Source organism: Arabidopsis thaliana (assembly GCF_000001735.4).
Source record: "Arabidopsis thaliana chromosome 1 sequence".
NCBI lineage: Eukaryota > Viridiplantae > Streptophyta > Magnoliopsida > Brassicales > Brassicaceae > Arabidopsis > Arabidopsis thaliana.
In genome coordinates this window covers 29842300-29860466 of record NC_003070.9, presented here as the reverse complement: position 1 = coordinate 29860466, position 18167 = coordinate 29842300, and the positions used below count along the sequence as shown (strand labels likewise).

At 38.7% G+C, this 18167-nt stretch overlaps 4 protein-coding genes across 4 annotated transcripts; 2 read left to right on the top strand and 2 right to left on the bottom strand.

Annotated features, from left to right (window-relative positions):
• Positions 1-303: 303 nt before the first annotated feature.
• On the bottom strand, positions 304-2533 carry CYP79C1 (cytochrome P450, family 79, subfamily C, polypeptide 1; the record flags this gene model as incomplete). Its single annotated transcript, NM_106585.2, has 4 exons — positions 304-674; positions 930-1203; positions 1295-1925; positions 2169-2533. 4 exons carry the CDS (start codon positions 2531-2533, stop codon positions 304-306), a joined length of 1641 nt encoding a protein of 546 aa, NP_178055.2.
• Positions 2534-4594: 2061 nt separating this feature from the next.
• On the top strand, positions 4595-6507 carry OCT2 (organic cation/carnitine transporter 2). The gene has a single exon (NM_106584.3). The coding sequence runs from the start codon at positions 4744-4746 to the stop codon at positions 6325-6327; it is 1584 nt and encodes a 527-aa protein (NP_178054.1). The 5' UTR covers positions 4595-4743; the 3' UTR covers positions 6328-6507.
• A 493-nt stretch (positions 6508-7000) lies between these two features.
• Positions 7001-15846, top strand: EMB1135 (RING/FYVE/PHD zinc finger superfamily protein). Its single transcript, NM_106583.6, has 31 exons — positions 7001-7860; positions 7938-8111; positions 8197-8327; positions 8521-8597; positions 9187-9368; positions 9559-9636; positions 9848-9980; positions 10251-10311; positions 10388-10469; positions 10788-10916; positions 10999-11142; positions 11254-11353; positions 11443-11574; positions 11945-12015; positions 12096-12268; positions 12360-12453; positions 12671-12768; positions 12846-12981; positions 13148-13254; positions 13348-13439; positions 13542-13642; positions 13753-13873; positions 13967-14078; positions 14178-14301; positions 14371-14448; positions 14528-14646; positions 14761-14814; positions 14900-15002; positions 15172-15300; positions 15384-15495; positions 15607-15846. Exons 1-31 carry the CDS (start codon positions 7252-7254, stop codon positions 15636-15638), a joined length of 3888 nt encoding a protein of 1295 aa, NP_178053.4. The 5' UTR covers positions 7001-7251; the 3' UTR covers positions 15639-15846.
• MC4 (metacaspase 4) lies at positions 15829-17880 on the bottom strand. The gene is made up of 2 exons (NM_106582.4): positions 17273-17880; positions 15829-17009 (listed from the first exon to the last, which is right to left on the bottom strand). The coding sequence occupies exons 1-2, from the start codon at positions 17616-17618 to the stop codon at positions 16099-16101; spliced, it is 1257 nt and encodes a 418-aa protein (NP_178052.1). The 5' UTR covers positions 17619-17880; the 3' UTR covers positions 15829-16098.
• Between the last annotated feature and the right edge of the window lie 287 nt (positions 17881-18167).

Below are 18167 nucleotides of genomic sequence, written 5' to 3'. Positions count from 1 at the left end.
TTGATATAAATATAGGATCATTAATGCTAAAAGAATGACTTTGTGAACAAGATGGAATTAGATACTCTTCTTATGTGCTAATCTCAACTTGCAAGTTAATTTCTCCATTTTTGCACTCAACCCGTTTCTTTACTTGAAGCTTACTTTGCTCAAATTAAAACGGCAGAACAATACTGGGCTGGGCCTTTTATGAACGTTATGGGCTATATTCCTCTTCAACTTTTCCTCAAGACAAAAACTTTATTCAAATTTTACTCATACATGACAATAGCAATTGAAATGTGGTGCCGTTAACCGGTATGATCAAGCTGGACCGGTCCAGAGTTTCGGGTACATGTTTGGATCTAATCTGGGCTTCACACAAGCCATCAAAGGATTAGCCATGAACAGATTTTCTTTTGACTCGACTAGCTCGACTCTGTCCGTCGTACCAGGAGGAATGGTCCAGTCGAACCCTTGGAGAAGCCTACCCAACAACGTAACAATCATGGACGTTCCAAGCTTAGCTCCAACGCAGCCGCGTCTACCAGTTCCAAATGAAACAAGTCGTAAGTCTGGTTCAGTCAACACCACTTCGTTGCCGGTTATATGGCGCTCAGGCCTGTAGATGAGTGGCTCATCCCATGTCTTAGGGTTTCGACCAACACCCGGACGACTCACTAGAATATGACTGCCTGTGATCCACATCAAACAATCAATATATTAAAGTTAATAAACAAATAAAATAATAATTTGAAAGATTCGTATGTCACAATCTACTTATTTTCACTTTTCAGTCCAAAATAATAAATCAAAGGAACAAATATTCTAATATGAAAATATTGCTCAAATCAAGCAAAAATAAATATAGTTAGAATTCCTGATTCTACATTTAAGGAGTTGGAGTCAAATACGCCTAAATGCATAAATTTTGGGGAAAAATGAGATACCTTTTGGGATGAAATAGCCAGCGAGAGTTGTGTCATGACGTGCCATGTGAGGGACAAGGAAAGGATTGGTAGGGTGAAGTCTCAGGGTCTCTCTGCAACAAGCTTTGACGTAGTTTAGATTTGGTACGTCGGATTCTTGAACAAGTCTTTCTTTTCCGACAACCATATCGATCTCTTCCACCGCTTTTTCTAGAATCTCTCTCTGGTTCAACATTTCCGCAAGTGTCCACTCTATTACATTCACTGCATTATCAATCCCTACTACATCAAGATCCTGCCAAAACCAAAAAGAAACCATAACTTATCAGATATATAATATACAAACTAATTGGTAGTAATTATATGAGTATATTTCTATCACGAACCACAGAGAGATGTGTGATTTCTTGCGGGGTAAGCAACGGCTTCCCATTCTCATCTTTAAGAGTGAAGAGAATGTCGAGCCAATCCTTGATCATAGGAACATCATTCTTCGTCTCCGCACGATTGTAGTCTTTATTCTGCCCCCTCCACAACTCTATCTTCTCATCGATAATCATCTTATTGTACCTAGCAATCACATCAACGGCTTCTCTTAACTCAGCCTCCTCTCCCTGGAGGTTCCATCCTCTTAAGAAAGGGTAGTAATCGGCTACGTAAAAGCTAAAGAAACAATCAAGAGCCGCGAAAATTGCGTCAAAATGTTCTTTCTCCATAAGTCCGAGACTCCCGTCCATCGTCGTCTCCTTGAAATGTCTCCGACCAAACAAGAGTCTCATCTTCACATTGTGTGTGTGAGTGCACACAATATCTCTCACGTTCACTACGGCGCCGTGTTTTGTCTTGGACTCATCTTTGTTGTATAGGTTATGAACATACGCGAGGAGGTTGTCGGATTCTAAGTTTCTAACTTTGAGTAACAAGTTTAAAGCCTTTGTAGACATTAACTCCGACGACATCACTTTCTTCATCTTCATTTGTCTCTCTCCATACTCGTCGAACACTACCCCATTGTACCTACCAGTTTTGTAACGTTTTTACACATGGTAATACACAAACTCTTATACACAGTTTGCAACATATACGAAACATATATGTTAACAAATAACAGTATTTTTGTTTAGTCGAGCTAAGAGAACTATAAGCTTTTCTAGGAATTGCTTTATAATTTGAACTAATTTTCAAGTGAACATTTCAGCTTTGTTATCAAATTCAAAATTACCCAATTACCCCAAAAAAAAAAAAAAAAATCAACATTACCCGCCACTAATGTACTCGGCAGAGTAAGAATCTGGCCTGTCCGCAAAAACTGCGTCTTTCTCTCGAACGACTTCTCGGGCAATCACATCGGACGTTATGACAATGACGTGGACACGACCAAACCGGAAGCAAGCTATATCCGTCTTCATATCGTTCATTACACGAACTATCCATTTAGAGGTTGGTCGGTTCTTGAGCATTCCTACTAAGTTCCCAATGATCGGAAATCCCCGTGGGCATGGAGGCAGTTTCTTACGACGACCAAGAAAACGGGCGACAACGCTTTTTATGAGAAACACAATATTCAGAGTGATCGAAAATGTGACAACAACTGAGAAGATAACATTATTCAGATAATAATCCATTACCTCTGCTCAGTTGGAATATGTAAGTAAAAGTGTTTCTCTTATATTCCAATGATATACAAAGAGAGCTATATATACAAGATGAGCCTTGGAGATTCTAGGTATAAGCTAACTGTAAAATGTTCCTTAAACAGAGTAATGAGATATTGAGACATAATTGAGAAATCACTGTCATATCTCTAAACAGAATACACATATGTAAAAAATGCATTATATCTGTACAATCTTCTATATACGTTTTTTTTTTTTTTGGTAAGAATCTTCTATATATGTTAAATAGATCTTTTGTATGATATATGATAATTATGTAAAATCTAAAAATTTGGAGATAAGTATGTGATTTTTAAAGAATGATTACTGGTTGATTGATTTGGAGATAAGTATGCTATTTTTCATAAATCAAGGTATCAATAACATCTTTACAATATTTTATTTTTACAATCGGTCTATATAAAAATATAAAATTCCGTATATCTTCTATTGGGCCCAAACAAACTTTGTTCTCAGCCCATAAATTCCATCATGGCCCAACAAGTATTAAGGTCAGACTAGGAAGATGCCAGCAGGGAAGGAGTGGGCACGTGTCCCACATCATTAATTTGTACTATTCCGATCATTTATTGGGAATTTATCCTTAGCCCACACCAACGAAAACAAAGTAAACCAAACAGTACTACATCACATTTACATTGAAGAATATACCTGACCATATAAAGAAGGAAAACATTCAATTTTCACTGTCACGTGACCTTCTAAATGACGTGTTCTCTTCATCTTTCATGTTGTTGTGTTCGTTGTTGCTTTTAAATACTGTATGCATGTATGTAGTGCAACTAGCGAAGTACTAACTTCGAACAAAAAAATAATATTCTTTTGCAAAATTATGAACATGGAATTACATTTACTTCATCCTATTTTTGTTAACTTGTTTTATCGATTTTCTTTTAGTATACATGTATAGTTTTTTTTATTCGAACTCTAGATTGATTCTAATAGAGATCAGGACCAAAGCTAACCAGTGCGCTAATCAACTCGGGATATATCGTATTGTTTAGTTCAGCAGAATCGCTATTCTTGTTTACTTTTTTTTGCATCTCGACATTGTCGAGTCTCTGCCTCGATCAAAGTGTGAATATTTGATATTGATATGATTTGTCTTACCAGTTGCCACGTTACCATCGTGATTAATGATTAATACTACTTTTAATCATATCAAATGGTTTTTTCTCACAACAAAAGAGACAAGTGAAGATAATAATATTATTTGTATGGCCACGATTCATCGATCAAACGGGATTAGTCAGTAGATTTGATTTTGCTTTGGACAAAAAGTAGAACTGAGAATCGGCGAACTCTTGTTTTATTTATTTTATTATAGAACAATAGGTAAATATGTAAATATCTTCAATGCCTACTTACGTTTATATTATACGTAATAATATATTATAGTCAACATTCAAAAGCCTTGTTTTAGAAATTTTAGCCAAATACCCGTTATTATACACTTGAATTTAAACGTAGATTATTCTGGAGGCGGCTCTTAAACTAATTATCTGGAGGCTCTGGATTAATTTATTTTCTTAAATTCGTGGATATTTTAGATACTATTACCATCAGTCTTGTATATATATATATAGAGAAAGCGATGATGATAAAAGTATAAAACTATTGACTCCAAAAAGAGAAAAAATTTTTAAAAAATGAATTAGATGTTTTCATCCTTACCCACAAACGATTCATAGTAACGTCAGGCTCATTATCCACAGAATAATCACACCAATGTCATCACTATCTAAATTAGAAAATGTAATATCAAACAAAATTGGGGAATCGAAATTGGTTAAATTAACAGAATTTGCACTGGTCTGATTATTTATACTCTGATTATTAATATAACACAGAAAAGCATTACTCTTTTTCTTACACGCGTTTATGTTTTCAAAAAGAAATATTTATCCGATTACAACAATTATATGGAGTCATAACACTGTAAACAATTTGTACACCACATTTTTAGAAAATAAAAATTTAACTTGATTACAACGTGGAAAAGTCAACACTTTCCGAGCTTTCCTTTTATAAAAGGAGGACGGAAGACTCGCCGTCTCAAATGCTTCCACAAAACAAAACAAAACAAACAAGAAATCCCAACAAACAAACAAACAAAAAAAGAGAGAAAAAGAAAAAAGAGAGGTGAAAACTCGTGCAACATGGCAGAACCAACTCAGCCGCTTCTGACCGATTCCAACTCGTCATCACCGAGATCTCTCGACGACACAATCGAGAGTTACATTGGAAGCTTTGGGTGGGCTCAGTTTCTTCAAGCGGCTTTAGTCTCATTCTCCGGTGTTTTCGACGCTCAACAAACTTTCATCTCTGTGTTTACAGACTCCGAACCCACGTGGCACTGCACCGACTCGAACTCGATCTGCCATGAATCCATCTCCAACATCTGTATCCTCCCCAAAACCGCATGGTCTTGGGATTACTCTCCTCACGTCTCTGTTATATCCGAATGGGGTCTCCAATGCGCCGGCTCTTTCGTCAAGGGCTTACCGGAGAGTTCTTTCTTCGTCGGATGTTTAATCGGAGGTTTGGTTCTCTCAACACTTGCTGATTCTTCCTTGGGTCGTAAAAACATGTTGTTTCTGTCCTGTCTCGTTATGGCGATATCAACGATGCTAACGGTTTTCTCACCAAACATTTGGGTTTACGCTGTTCTTCGATTCGTTAATGGATTTGGTCGAGCGACGATAGGGACATGTGCGCTCGTTCTTTCGACGGAATTAGTTGGGAAGAAATGGCGAGGACGAGTAGGGATAATGAGTTTCTTCGGATTCATGCTTGGCTTTTTGTCTCTTCCTTTGATGGCTTACATGAACAGAGGAAGTTCTTGGAGGATTCTCTACGCATGGACTTCGATTCCAACGATAATATACTGCGTTCTTGTTCGGTTTTTCGTTTGTGAGTCTCCAAGGTGGCTTTTCGTTAGAGGCCGTAGAGAAGAAGCTATTTCGATTCTCAAAAGGGTTGCTTCGATTCCGTCTACTGATGTAAGCAGTGGTGGTGCAATATCTATGAGTTTTTCGAGCTTACCTTTTGAAGAAGATGAAGAGAAGCCTAGTACTAATGTTAACATCTTCACGACCATGAAGGTGTTGGTAGAGAAAAGATGGGCGCTTAAGAGATTATCCGCGGTAATGGCCATTGCGTTCGGGATTGGTTTGGTCTATTACGGGATGCCTTTAGCGTTATCGAATCTTGATTTCAACATCTATTTAAGTGCAGCGTTTAATGCGTTGATGGATTTACCAGCGAACCTCATCACGCTTTTCCTAGTCGATAAACTCAGTAGGAGAAACGCGCTTATCGGATTTACGGCTTTAGGTGGAGTCTCTAGCGTTCTCATATTTGCGTTACATAATATGAGAATTGGAAACCACGGGGCGTTACAGTTGGCGTTAGAGCTAATCTCTTACTTTAGCGCGTGTTCGGCTTTTAACATGGAGATGATATACACGATCGAGCTGTTTCCGACATGTGTGAGAAACTCGGCTATCGCAATGGCTAGACAGGCTTTGGTGCTTGGTGGAGTTTTCAGCCCTATTATGGTAGCAGCTGGTCGGAAAAACGCGTTCTGGTCGTTCGGATTGTTTGGTCTTGCTATAGGTTTGTTGGGATTGTTTGCAGTTGGATTGCCAGAGACTAGAGGGAGTGATCTATGTGACACTATGGACGAGGAAGAGTGCAAAGACCGGCGGAGTAAAGTCGCCGTTAATAATGTCATTGCATGAAATGGTGAAGAATTTGAAAACACATGTGAAATTAATGTAGATTTAATTTAGTATTTATCACTTGATTACATTAAGACTTACCACATATCTTTTTTTTTGGTTAGTTGAAAAGTGTTTCTAAGAATGAGCCATCAAAGCACCACTCTGATGAAACAATCTCATTTTACAGTTTACACCTATAACACATGGATTTCTTGAATAACAAAATAATTCAAATTTGTCTCGTTTGGATATTGATGCCGATGGTTAAACGTTTGGCTGTTTGATTTTTGTTAGAGATAATTGTGTTTCTGTTCTAATTTTCACACGTTGTGTGAAAATGAATCGTTCCAATCCCAAGAAAGTATATTCATTGGGGTTGTTGGTAGTTGGCTGTTTGGTAATTGAATGGGAAGAACAAACCAGACAGAAATTTGTACACTTCTTGGTAGATATGTTTAAAAGGTTTAATTTACAAATAGGCCCATCTATCAGCCCTTTTGTAACCCTTTTAGGCCCAACTAAGTGGTCTCAAAGTTCACAAACCCAAAACTTATGTGGATTTATTATTTTAAGCCCACACAAACTAACGAACGGTGAGCTGGCAAGTCACGTGATGACACGTGATCCATCAACCCATCACTTACCATTACCCCAACCGGTACGGAAGTGGTTTTGTATCTTCCTACTTCGACTCCTCTTGGGTAATTATAATTAGTTTTAGATGAACCAAACAATCCCAAAATAATATTAGAAAAAGGGAAGAAAATCTGAAACCAAAAAAAACGAGAAGGGAGTCGAAGAAGAACCTTTCGCGCTCTGACGAAATTCATTACTTACACTGGATTTATACTTTTTTTGTCTTCCTCTCTCAATTATCTCCTTCAACGCCACAAGATCCTAAGGCCTCTCACGGATCTCTCTTAAGATCAATCGCCGCGGCTCATGACGCAGTCGCCTGTTCAACCGCCTCCGCCGCTCCCAGCTCAGCCGCATTCCGCCGCCGGAGGTGTAATAAGAGGCGATGTACAGGTTAGGTGCGCAGGCTGTCGCGTGATTCTGAGGGTGAAAACCGGCGTTGTGGAGTTCTCGTGTCCGACTTGTCAACTTCCCCAAATGTTGCCGCCGGAGCTTCTTTCTAGGGCACGGCCGCAGTTTCCGCAGTCTCCACAACAACCACCACAGCCAATTCAGACGCTTCCGCCACCGATTCAACAGCAGCTTAAGCCTCTTAATCTACCTAGGCCTCCGGTTCCGGCACATGGAATCGATCCGACGAAGATGCAATTGCCTTGCGCTAACTGTCAGGCTATCCTCAATGTGCCTCATGGACTCACTCGGTTCTCGTGTCCTCAGTGCCATGTCGAGCTCGCTGTTGATGTCTCCAAGCTTAATCGGTCTTTAACTGCTTCTCAATCTCATTCTAATCCTCCTACTCCTGCTGCTCCCACAGTCCCGCCTCCGCCTCCTCCCGAAGAAGTCAATGAGGAAGCTATTGAAGTGGAGAGAGAAGAAGATGAAGGTGGAACGGCTGGAGAAACGTTTATGGATTATGTGAGTGCCTCATCTTGAGATCATCTTTTTCTGTCTGTTCAATGTTTTTGATGATACTAATTTGTTTCTTTGTGAAGCGTCCCCCAAAACTTTCGATCGGACCTCCTCATCCTGATCCAATTGTGGAAACATCATCTCTATCTGCAGTGCAACCCCCAGAGCCTACTTATGATCTCAAAATCAAGGAAGAGCTTGAAAGGTCAAAGGCTTTATCGTGTTTGCAGATTGAGACATTAGTTTACGCTTGCCAGGTTGCTTTTAAATGGCAAAAAGTTTGGTTAATGGCATTTAAACGTATCTTCTACCTGTATGACAATGGTTTTTTTTTTATTACAGAGGCATCTCCAGCACCTTGCTGATGGTACCAGAGCAGGCTTTTTTGTTGGAGATGGTGCTGGTGTGGGCAAAGGGCGAACAATTGCCGGGTTGATTTGGGAAAATTGGAAACATGGAAGGAGGAAAGCTTTGTAAGTCTTGTAGAAAGATACTTCTGCGCCATTTACATCCTTGATAAGATATTGTTAGCTCAATTCAATCTGACTTATGATTATACTACATTTGCATAATTGTGTCTACGGTGTCCTTTTTTGGTTTCTTAGATAACTTAAAGTAGGATGAGTTCTAATACTATTTGCTCCTTTTCCTTTATGATTTACATAGGTGGATTTCTATTGGCTCAGACTTGAAATATGATGCAAGAAGGGACTTGGATGATGTGGGTGCTACATGCGTTGGAGGTATTATCTTGATTTTGGCTGTAAATTAAGTTTGTAATTCGCTTATTTTCTTGGGTCACAAATGCTTCATATGTTATACATAATTACATATAGCTTATGCTATAAATTATTTTCTGGCTCATTGTTGAATAGAAAATTTTGAAAGTGGATGGTATAGAGTAGACTGGATCAGAATGAGATTCTGACTTTGCTGAATGGATAAATTGACTCATGCTTTAATATTACGATGTAGAGTACACATGTATTTTTAGAGAACTTATTTTCTTTACTGATAAAGGTAATGGGTCCCTGAACTTTGTTTATGGTGTCTTCATGCCTAGAGAATGTTATGGGTAGCTGATGTTTGTGCAGTTCATGAAAATTTCAGGTAAATAAAAGTTGGACTGTAACTTTAGAATAGTCCAATAGGATATTTGATTCTTAGTCTCATTAATCCTTTATAGGTTTGAGCTTGGAATTTTAATAGAATATTAGGAGATGGAAAAATACGACAAATCAAGGGAACCATGTCGATGGATAAGTTCATTCAAGTGAACAAATGTCCAGTTTGTTTTTTCTGCAACTAAATAACAATATGTTTGACGTGCAGTGAATCCTTTGAACAAGCTACCCTATTCTAAGCTTGACTCGAAAAATGTTGGTATTAAAGAAGGAGTGGTATTCTTGACATACAATAGCCTCATTGCTTCCTCTGAGAAGGGCCGTTCTCGTTTACAGCAGCTTGTTCAATGGTGTGGACCAGAATTTGATGGTCTCTTGATCTTTGATGAGGTAACAGTTCTATGAATGAAGTATATTAAATTATTTGCGTTAAAATCATCATCCCCCTTTTTTTGTGAATTGAACAATTTGAGTATACCCTGTCGTTGTAAGTTGCTTGATCACTGGTTTTATCAATTTTGGGCCAACCTCTAATCTTTAGTACATTGTGCAGGTACTAATTTGTTTTCCTTTTTTATAGTGCCATAAAGCGAAAAATTTGGTACCTGAAGCTGGGAGTCAGCCGACACGCATCGGACAGGCAGTTGTTGACATTCAGGTCTGGCTACTTGAAACTGAATGTTCTTATCAGTGTTGCTTTTAATATTGCTCTTGGCTCTGAAGAGTGAGAGATTATATACTTCGACTTGTCTTTTTGGGTTGTACTTTTTCTCGGTTTCAGATAATATAGTGTATATTCTAGTTTAACATGCTTAATTTGTGGTTAGTGCCATCTAGTTGACTCTAACTAATGAATTCTGGAAAAGCAGGATAAGATCCCCCAAGCACGTGTTATTTATTGCTCGGCTACTGGGGCATCAGAACCACGAAACATGGGTTATATGGTCAGGCTTGGTCTTTGGGGAGCTGGAACAAGTTTTAGTGATTTTAACAAATTCCTAGGTTGGTTTTCTTTTCTACTCCTGTTGATTAATTGATTTTTTTTTTTTTGTGTGTGTGTGTAACATTTGGATTAGTACGTTCTATCTTATAGTTCGATAAACATGAATTCATTTAAGTGTCAGGTTTTAGCTTCTGTCTAGAGCATATACAAAATATTTCATTAAATGAAGTTTGACCGCATTCACTGAATTCTAATAATTACTTCGCTTCTCTTACTCTACCTTATGCATTGCATAACTTGGAATGGAACTTTAACACAACTTTGTGCAGGTGCCCTTGATAAAGGTGGGACAGGAGCGTTGGAATTGGTTGCCATGGATATGAAAGCGAGGTTTTACAAGCCGTGTCATACTATTTAGCCATTTGCATTGCTCATAATTCATTCTAACACCCCTTCTATGTAATAGGGGGATGTATGTATGCCGAACCCTGAGTTACAAAGGGGCTGAGTTTGAGATTGTTGAAGCTCGTTTAGAAGCAGGAATGGAGGTAAATCATCTTCTATCTAATATTATGTTGCTTGATTGCTTCTCATATCTTAATTGACTATCTAGCTCTATATAAATGTCGTGTAAGCTCAACAAAGTAGTATATATGAAGAGTAGGGGGTCTCTGAGGTAGCTTGAACCAAGTTCTTACATTAATTTCTGTCTGCTTTATTGGGATTAGATAATTTTCAATGGTGCTTTGATATTTTTTGGCAAGCAAGCTCATTATTTCGAGTGTTCCCCTGTTTATAGTTTAGAGATCCCTGTCGAAAAATTAAAATCAGGACTTTTGTGCTGTATTACTCGCTTTCTTCTGTAGGCAATGTACAATAAGTCTGCAGAATTTTGGGCAGAGCTACGGATAGAGTTGTTGTCAGCAAGTGCTTTTCTCCCTAACGAGAAACCAAATTCTAGTCAGTTGTGGAGATTATACTGGTCAAGCCACCAGGTATAATCTTACCACAGGCAAAAGTTAGACAATGTTATTACTGTTGCTGATTGGTCAATCTATTTCATGTCTGTTACTGCAGCGTTTCTTTAGACACCTGTGTATGTCAGCTAAAGTCCCTGTAACTGTGAGGTTAGCTAAGAAAGCCTTGTCAACAAACAAGTGTGTAGTTATTGGCCTTCAGAGTACTGGAGAGGCTCGAACCGAAGAGGCTGTAAATAAATATGTGTGTTTCTCTTCATACTACTTTTGGAAAAAATATTAAGTATCCTTTTTTGATTCCATCTAACTAATGTCTACGTATTGATAATCTTTTCCCCCTTTTTTCTTGGCATAGGGTCTTGAGCTTGATGATTTTGTCTCGGGACCTCGAGAGCTCTTGTTGAAATTTGTGGAAGAGAATTATCCCTTACCCGAGCAGCCTGAACCTCTGTCAGGTAACTTACTCTCTGTAAGAGGTTTTGCTTTTAAATCCCTGGTGGTTTTTATTTCATGTTCATAGTATGCCTCTTTTGAACTTTTACAGAGGATGATAGTGTTAAAGAACTTCAGAGGAAGAGGCATTCAGCTTCACCTGGTGTTTCAATTAGAGGGAGAGTAAGAAAGATGGCAAAGTGGAAACCAGATAGTGATAATGAAAGTGATTTGGAGTCTGAAGGTGGGTTTCCTAGTGAAAACATGTATTCTGGTACATACTGAACAGACACAATATTGATGCTTAGGCTGTAGTGAAAAATAATATGGGAAGTTTTGAATGTAGTTCTTTAAGCGCTGGAAAACGTATCTATTGAACTGGAAATCTACGTAGCAGCTAATAAGCTTATTAATTTATCCCCTATGTATTAGTATTACTATATATCTCCAATATTGGAAATTGCTTAAGGGATGACATTATCATGTTTTGGGACAAGTATTATCCTCAGATCTCTAGTCTTTGTATTTGCCCCATCTTGGTCTGTTTCTTCAATCATTCGAATTTTATAACCTCAAGGTCTGTACATTTCTAATCATTAGTGTTTTCAATGCAGCTGACTCTGCTGACGATTCTAATGATTCTGATGATGAGTTCCAGATATGTCAGATATGCAGTGGGGAAGATGTACTTTACTTTTAACTCTGATAGCTTGATTACCGTTGAGGGTTACGAGATTTTAATAACTTGTCTGGTGATGAAACTAGGAAAGGAAGAAGTTGCTCCATTGTTCTGAATGTGACAAGCTTTTTCATCCGGACTGTGTGGTTCCTCCAGTTATAGACTTACCATCTGAAGCGTGGATTTGCTTTTCTTGTAAGGAAAAGACAGAGGAGTACATTCAAGCAAGACGTCTTTACATTGCCGAATTGCAGAAAAGGTCTATACACTGAAATAGCAACTTGTGTCTGGTACAGAAGCAAAGTATTAGATTCTTTTTAAGAGTGGTTACCCATTTTGTTTCTTTTTAGGTATGAAGCAGCGCTTGAACGAAAATCAAAGATCATAGAGATCATCCGTTCTCTGAATCTTCCAAACAATCCTTTGGATGACATCGTCGATCAGGTAACTATCATTTACGTCTCTGTTTTTTCTCAGGTATGAAGCAGCTCATGGTTATACATGAGTCTCCTTTCTTTTTAGGGTATAACGCTAGTGGTATCTATGAATCATTTATTCAAGTTTTGGCATCTAGTATCCAAAGGCTAATTGTGTGGTTAAATTAACTTCTGAAAACTTTAGAATGTCTCTAAATTGCTGTGCTTTATATGTACTAATGCAGCTTGGAGGCCCTGAAAAAGTTGCAGAAATGACGGGCAGGCGAGGTATGCTTGTAAGAGCATCGAATGGGAAAGGTGTTACATATCAAGCAAGAAACACGTAAGCTTTCATTCTCAGTACTTTAACTTATTCAGCACTAGTAATCTGCTTTTCATCCTTGTGCTTCTTGGCTCTAGAAAGGATATTACCATGGAAATGGTCAACATGCACGAGAAGCAACTATTTATGGATGGTAAAAAGTTGGTTGCCATTATTTCTGAAGCTGGGTCAGCTGGTGTTTCGTTGCAAGCAGATAGAAGGGCAGTAAATCAGGTGTGTCGAGTTTATAAATTCTCCTACTAAATAAAATTGTCTTTTTTTTTTGCGTATTCTTATTGTTCTGTAGATCTAAGTTAATTGTCAGAGATGACCTCAGAGGACTTCACATGTCCGCTTTGGGGGTATTAGTTGATTTGGAATTTTTTATATATGTCTGCAGAAAAGAAGGGTTCACTTGACTTTAGAGCTTCCCTGGAGTGCTGATCGTGCAATTCAGCAATTTGGAAGAACTCACCGGTCAAATCAGACATCTGCACCTGAATATAGGTTGAATGACAACGCTTGTGTTTAATTTTGTATCCGTCCAATAGCAAAAGTATGCTGTTGAAGTTGATAGTTCTTTTGTTTTGGTCCTGTCAGACTACTCTTCACTAATCTCGGTGGGGAACGCCGCTTTGCCTCTATTGTTGCAAAGAGACTAGAAACACTTGGTGCTTTAACACAGGGAGACCGCAGGAAAGTCCCTTTCTTAACTATTTCTTAGTTAGTCTTTTGGCTTGTTATTGCTTAAAACCTTGCCATGTGTTTTGTCTCAAAATTTGGTGTGGTGTACTGCAGGGCTGGGCCCTCCGGGCCTTCTTTGAGTGCGTATAATTATGATAGTAACTTTGGTAAAAAATCCTTGATGGTGATGTATCGAGGCATAATGGAGCAGGTATTCCTCATAAAAGCCTGTAGTCTCTTAACTCCTTAATTTTGCTTCTTCAGTATTTAGGAACAATGATAACGGATAAAGTGTGAAATATAGTATGGCTTAATTGTCAGGAGAAACTACCTGTTCTTCCTCCTGGATGCTCGATTGATGAACCCGAAACAGTTAAAGAGTTTTTGACCAAGGCAAGGGCTGCTCTTGTTGCGGTTGGAATTGTTAGGGACAGTGTTCTGGGTATGCTTTGCTCGTAATTTCTCTTTTTCCGTACAGAATTCAAATTCTAGTTGTAGTAATCTCCTTTCTTACTTTACTTCATTAATGATACAGCCAATGGGAAAGATGTTGGAAGGTTTTCAGGACGTATTATTGATTCTGACATGCATGATGTTGGACGATTTTTGAATCGCCTCTTAGGATTGCCACCTGATATCCAGAATAGGTATTATGCGTCAATTGGAAATTTGCTCTATGTAACTTACCTTCCATTTTAAAAGCAACTTCCGTTTGTATTAATGCTTTCTATTCTTGTGCTGTACAGGCTGTTTGAATTGTTTACTAGTATATTAGACGTTCTTGTACATAATGCTCGGATAGAAGGAAGTTTTGACTCAGGAATTGTGGATATGAAAGCTAATAGTGTTGAGCTACTGAGCACTCCAAAGGTTGATGATATGTCTTACTTAATTATTGGTTCTTGGTGTATTTTTGCTACTAATATTTGAATTTTTCAGACCGTCCATGTTGATCAAATGTCTGGTGCCTCAACTATGCTCTTTACTTTTACTCTAGATCGTGGTGTAACATGGGAGGTACTTCAATATCTTTCACTCTTGGTAAACTTAGTCGTATTTCACTGCACTCAAAAGCTTGATTTGATCTGTGTTCCAGTCTGCGAGTTCAATGCTAGAGGGAAAGAGAAGGGACGGGCTTGGTTCAGCTAATGATGGCTTTTTTGAATCTAAAAGGGAATGGTTAGGAAGACGGCACTTCATATTAGCATTTGAGAGGTAAATCATTATCCTCACTACTCTTTGGATAATGTGGTCCTTTTATACAAACAAATATTAGAATACTAATAACACTATCAAAATCTCATTGCTGACTTTGTCTTGGATTTCCAGTGCCGCTTCTGGGTTGTTTAAGATTGTACGTCCTGCTGTAGGAGAGTCGATCAGGTATCTACTACACCATTGGCAGAACCTTTACATTTCGTATTTCTGACTAGAAAAAGTGGTCTTAACTATTGTTTATTTTTTCCAGGGAGATGTCTCTTTCAGAGTTGAAAACTAAATACCGAAAACTATCTTCTCTGGAGAAGGCTCGTACTGGTTGGGAGGACGAGTACGAAGTTTCATCAAAACAGGTATGCTTCCCCTATCAAAAATAAAGTTGAGAATACATAGAACCAAAGCAGAAAAATAGATTAGCACAGAATCATCGTGGCGTAATATAGTTTAAGCCTCACAAGAGATTCATAAGTCATAACCATTGATATAGCGCTGTTCATTAAATGAGTTTCCATCTGAGTACAGTGTATGCATGGACCCAAGTGTAAGCTTGGGGAGTATTGCACGGTTGGACGTAGGATACAGGAAGTAAACGTTGTGGGTGGCCTTATTCTTCCCATCTGGGGAACCATCGAGAAAGCTCTCTCCAAACAAGTAACAAAGACCATTCAAGAATTTGTGAGACTCTCTCTTAGTGTGTTGGCATGGAAACTTATATGTATTTGGATCTTTTGCAGGCCCGTCACAGCCACAAGAGAATTCGAGTTATACGCATAGAGACTACGACGGATAATCAGCGGATAGTGGGCCTCTCCATCCCAAATGCAGCTGTAGAAACTGTTTTACAAGGTATTGCGAGCTTATCTCATGATCTTGAGACATCATATGATAAATCCGACAAGGAAACAGAATGGTTATCTCGACAGTCGTTGATTTGTGTCTGTCTTTTTGTTTCTGCAGATTTAGCATGGGTTCAAGAGATTGATGATTAAGACAACGAGTATTTATAAGAAGCATACACCCTCAAAGCTCCACAATCAAGTTCCCATGCCTATTTTGTATTTTCTTTATTTAAGAAAAAGAGGAAAAAGACACTTGACTTTCATTTTTGTGTATATCACATGACAAATTGGCAAGATGATACATAGATGTAATATTATTTATCTAACAAGATTCATTCTTATGTTCCGTTAAAAAAAACTTTTTCTTATTGATGTGCAGAATACAGAGAGTTAACAAGAAAAGAAAAACAAAAAATAATTTCACAACCAACATAATAGATCTCAATAAAACAAGAAGAATTTTAGTGTTTCACAGAACACAACACACATAACTTGTAAATTACATAAATGCCATCAAACAGCAAAAAAAAAAAACAGGCTTATTTTTCCGACCAGAAACTTCAATCAACGTGTCGTACGTAGTAAAAAACATTCAATAAAACCTCTGTTTTCAACAGATGAAAGGAGCGTTGGCATAACCATCATGGCAATACAAACCTGGCTGCTGAGTAAACCCTTGCTTCTTCAATGCCTTCCTAGCCCTTGTAACCATTTCTCTGTTTGATATCTCACCGTCTGTCTCCTCCAATATCGTCTGTATCGAATTGCTCATCGCTCCATAAGCCTCAGTTGGTTTCCCCGCTGGAGTCGCATCAGCAGAGGTCTGATCGGTTTGGCAACCGCTGATCAGTATCCCGCTGTCTGGAAGCGGAACCGAACCTCTTGATCCACCAGCATAAACCTCTTCTTTACTCCCAACGTGTGTCTGCATAGCGGGTTTCACATAGTCTTCATCGTTTAGTTTACCCTCAAGAAACCCTGAAGCCAATTTGCCAAGCATTCCCATTAATCCACCTTCTTCTCCATTTCCAGCCTGAAGCTTACCTAAGATCACTTTCATAAACTTCTTCACTTTCGGGCTCGAATCATCACCAAACGCATCAAAAAGGCTTGGCCTGATTTTCCCAACTTCGATATTATCATTCCCTGTTTGCTGCTTGAGAATATCAATCAAGGTCTGCAGAGGAAGAGATTTGTCTTTGGCATGGATCGTTTCTCCGTCTTCAAGCTCAATCTCCTTAGTCTCGATTTCTTCCGCCTCATCTTCATCCTTCTTGTTCCCTCCAATGTGAAACCCTCGAGACTCGATGGCGCCTTCCACTTTGCTGCGCAAGAACTTCCTAAACCCGAATCTTGAAGAAGATTCTTCAGATTCATCTTCGTCCTCGGCTTCTTTCTTAGTGCTCTCTCCAATCTGCTCCTTGGCTTCGTCGATTAGGCCACCACTGTGACAAGAGTCTGAAATGATTGTCATTCTGCAACCTGGAGGAACCTTGTCCACAAGATCTCTAAAATCATCATCTGGAAACAACAACATTACATCAGCAAAGCTCCATGGACAAATTCCAAAGTCAGATACCAAGAATATATTCCCCTTAAAGATTCCTTAATTTCGTTTGATCCTAGTTTTTCTCAGCTATGACTCTATGAGAGACCAATCTCGAAAATAAGATCAACAATTCTACAAAAAATCAAAACTTTTCCATCAAAAGATTCTTCTGATTATTATAGGATCGTCAGATCGTAGCCATCAATCACAAAAAAAAGAGAGAGATAAAACTCACCAGTAATCAGATTCATGTCGCAAGGAACAATACACTCGTCGAAACCAGTGTCATCGTCTTCACCAGTCTCAGCCGGCAACCTCGTACCGTGTCCACTGTAATGAACGACAAGAACGTCGCCGGAATCGGCAGATTCGACGAGATCAGCAAGCGCGCGGCGGATGTTCTTGCCAGTAGGCTGAGTAGAGGATTCATCGGTGTCGATGAGAACGGTGATGTTCTCCTCGGAGAAGCCGTACCGTTCAACGAGACATTTGTACATACGACGAACATCGTTGACGCATCCCCGTAACTCCGCCTTGGTTCCTGGGTAATTGATCCCAATAAGCACCGCCTTTTTCGTCATTGAGAAAAAATGATCTGATCGATAAAACTCTCTGAATCTGATCGGATTATCTGTCAGCGATCCAATAGCTTCTTATTCCGACCAAAAGTGAGATCGATCTTATATATTATATTTACTTTTGGCTAAGATTATTTCTTTATTCATTCATTTCATTGATTGATATGCGCGTTTCCACGAATTGGAATGTATTGTCTGACGTGGCATTGGATTTGTTTGATTTTTTGTTTATTGTCACGTTATTGCACGACGACTAGTCACTGACTCACAAATGAGCATTATTATTCTTACCAAAACAAAAAAAAACGTTATTTATAAGAAAAACTAATCAGGTTTAAGCCCAACAAGAGGCCTAATTTCGGCCCAACTTGTAAACGGAGCCGTTTAATTAACACGCCTGGGTTTGATGCTCATTGTCATCTCCAAGACAAAAGGGTCATCAACAAAGCCTCTCAGTCTCAGGCTCTCAGCTAACCAAATCAAAATTAGTAATAGGAAAACAAACCAAAGTCATCAAAAAAATGGAAACCGGATCTAAATTTAAATTTCCTC

Coding starts and splice junctions, on each gene's coding strand:
- OCT2 (NM_106584.3), top strand. CDS start 4,744: ATGGCAGAACCAACTCAGCCGCTTCTGACCGATTCCAACTCGTCATCA.
- EMB1135 (NM_106583.6), top strand. CDS start 7,252: ATGACGCAGTCGCCTGTTCAACCGCCTCCGCCGCTCCCAGCTCAGCCG. Junction 9,637..9,847: donor AGGCAGTTGTTGACATTCAG/GTCTGGCTACTT, acceptor CTGGAAAAGCAG/GATAAGATCCCCCAAGCACG. Junction 14,647..14,760: donor TTCATATTAGCATTTGAGAG/GTAAATCATTAT, acceptor TTGGATTTCCAG/TGCCGCTTCTGGGTTGTTTA.
- MC4 (NM_106582.4), bottom strand. CDS start 17,618: ATGACGAAAAAGGCGGTGCTTATTGGGATCAATTACCCAGGAACCAAG. Junction 17,010..17,272: donor CGACATGAATCTGATTACTG/GTGAGTTTTATC, acceptor TGTTGTTTCCAG/ATGATGATTTTAGAGATCTT.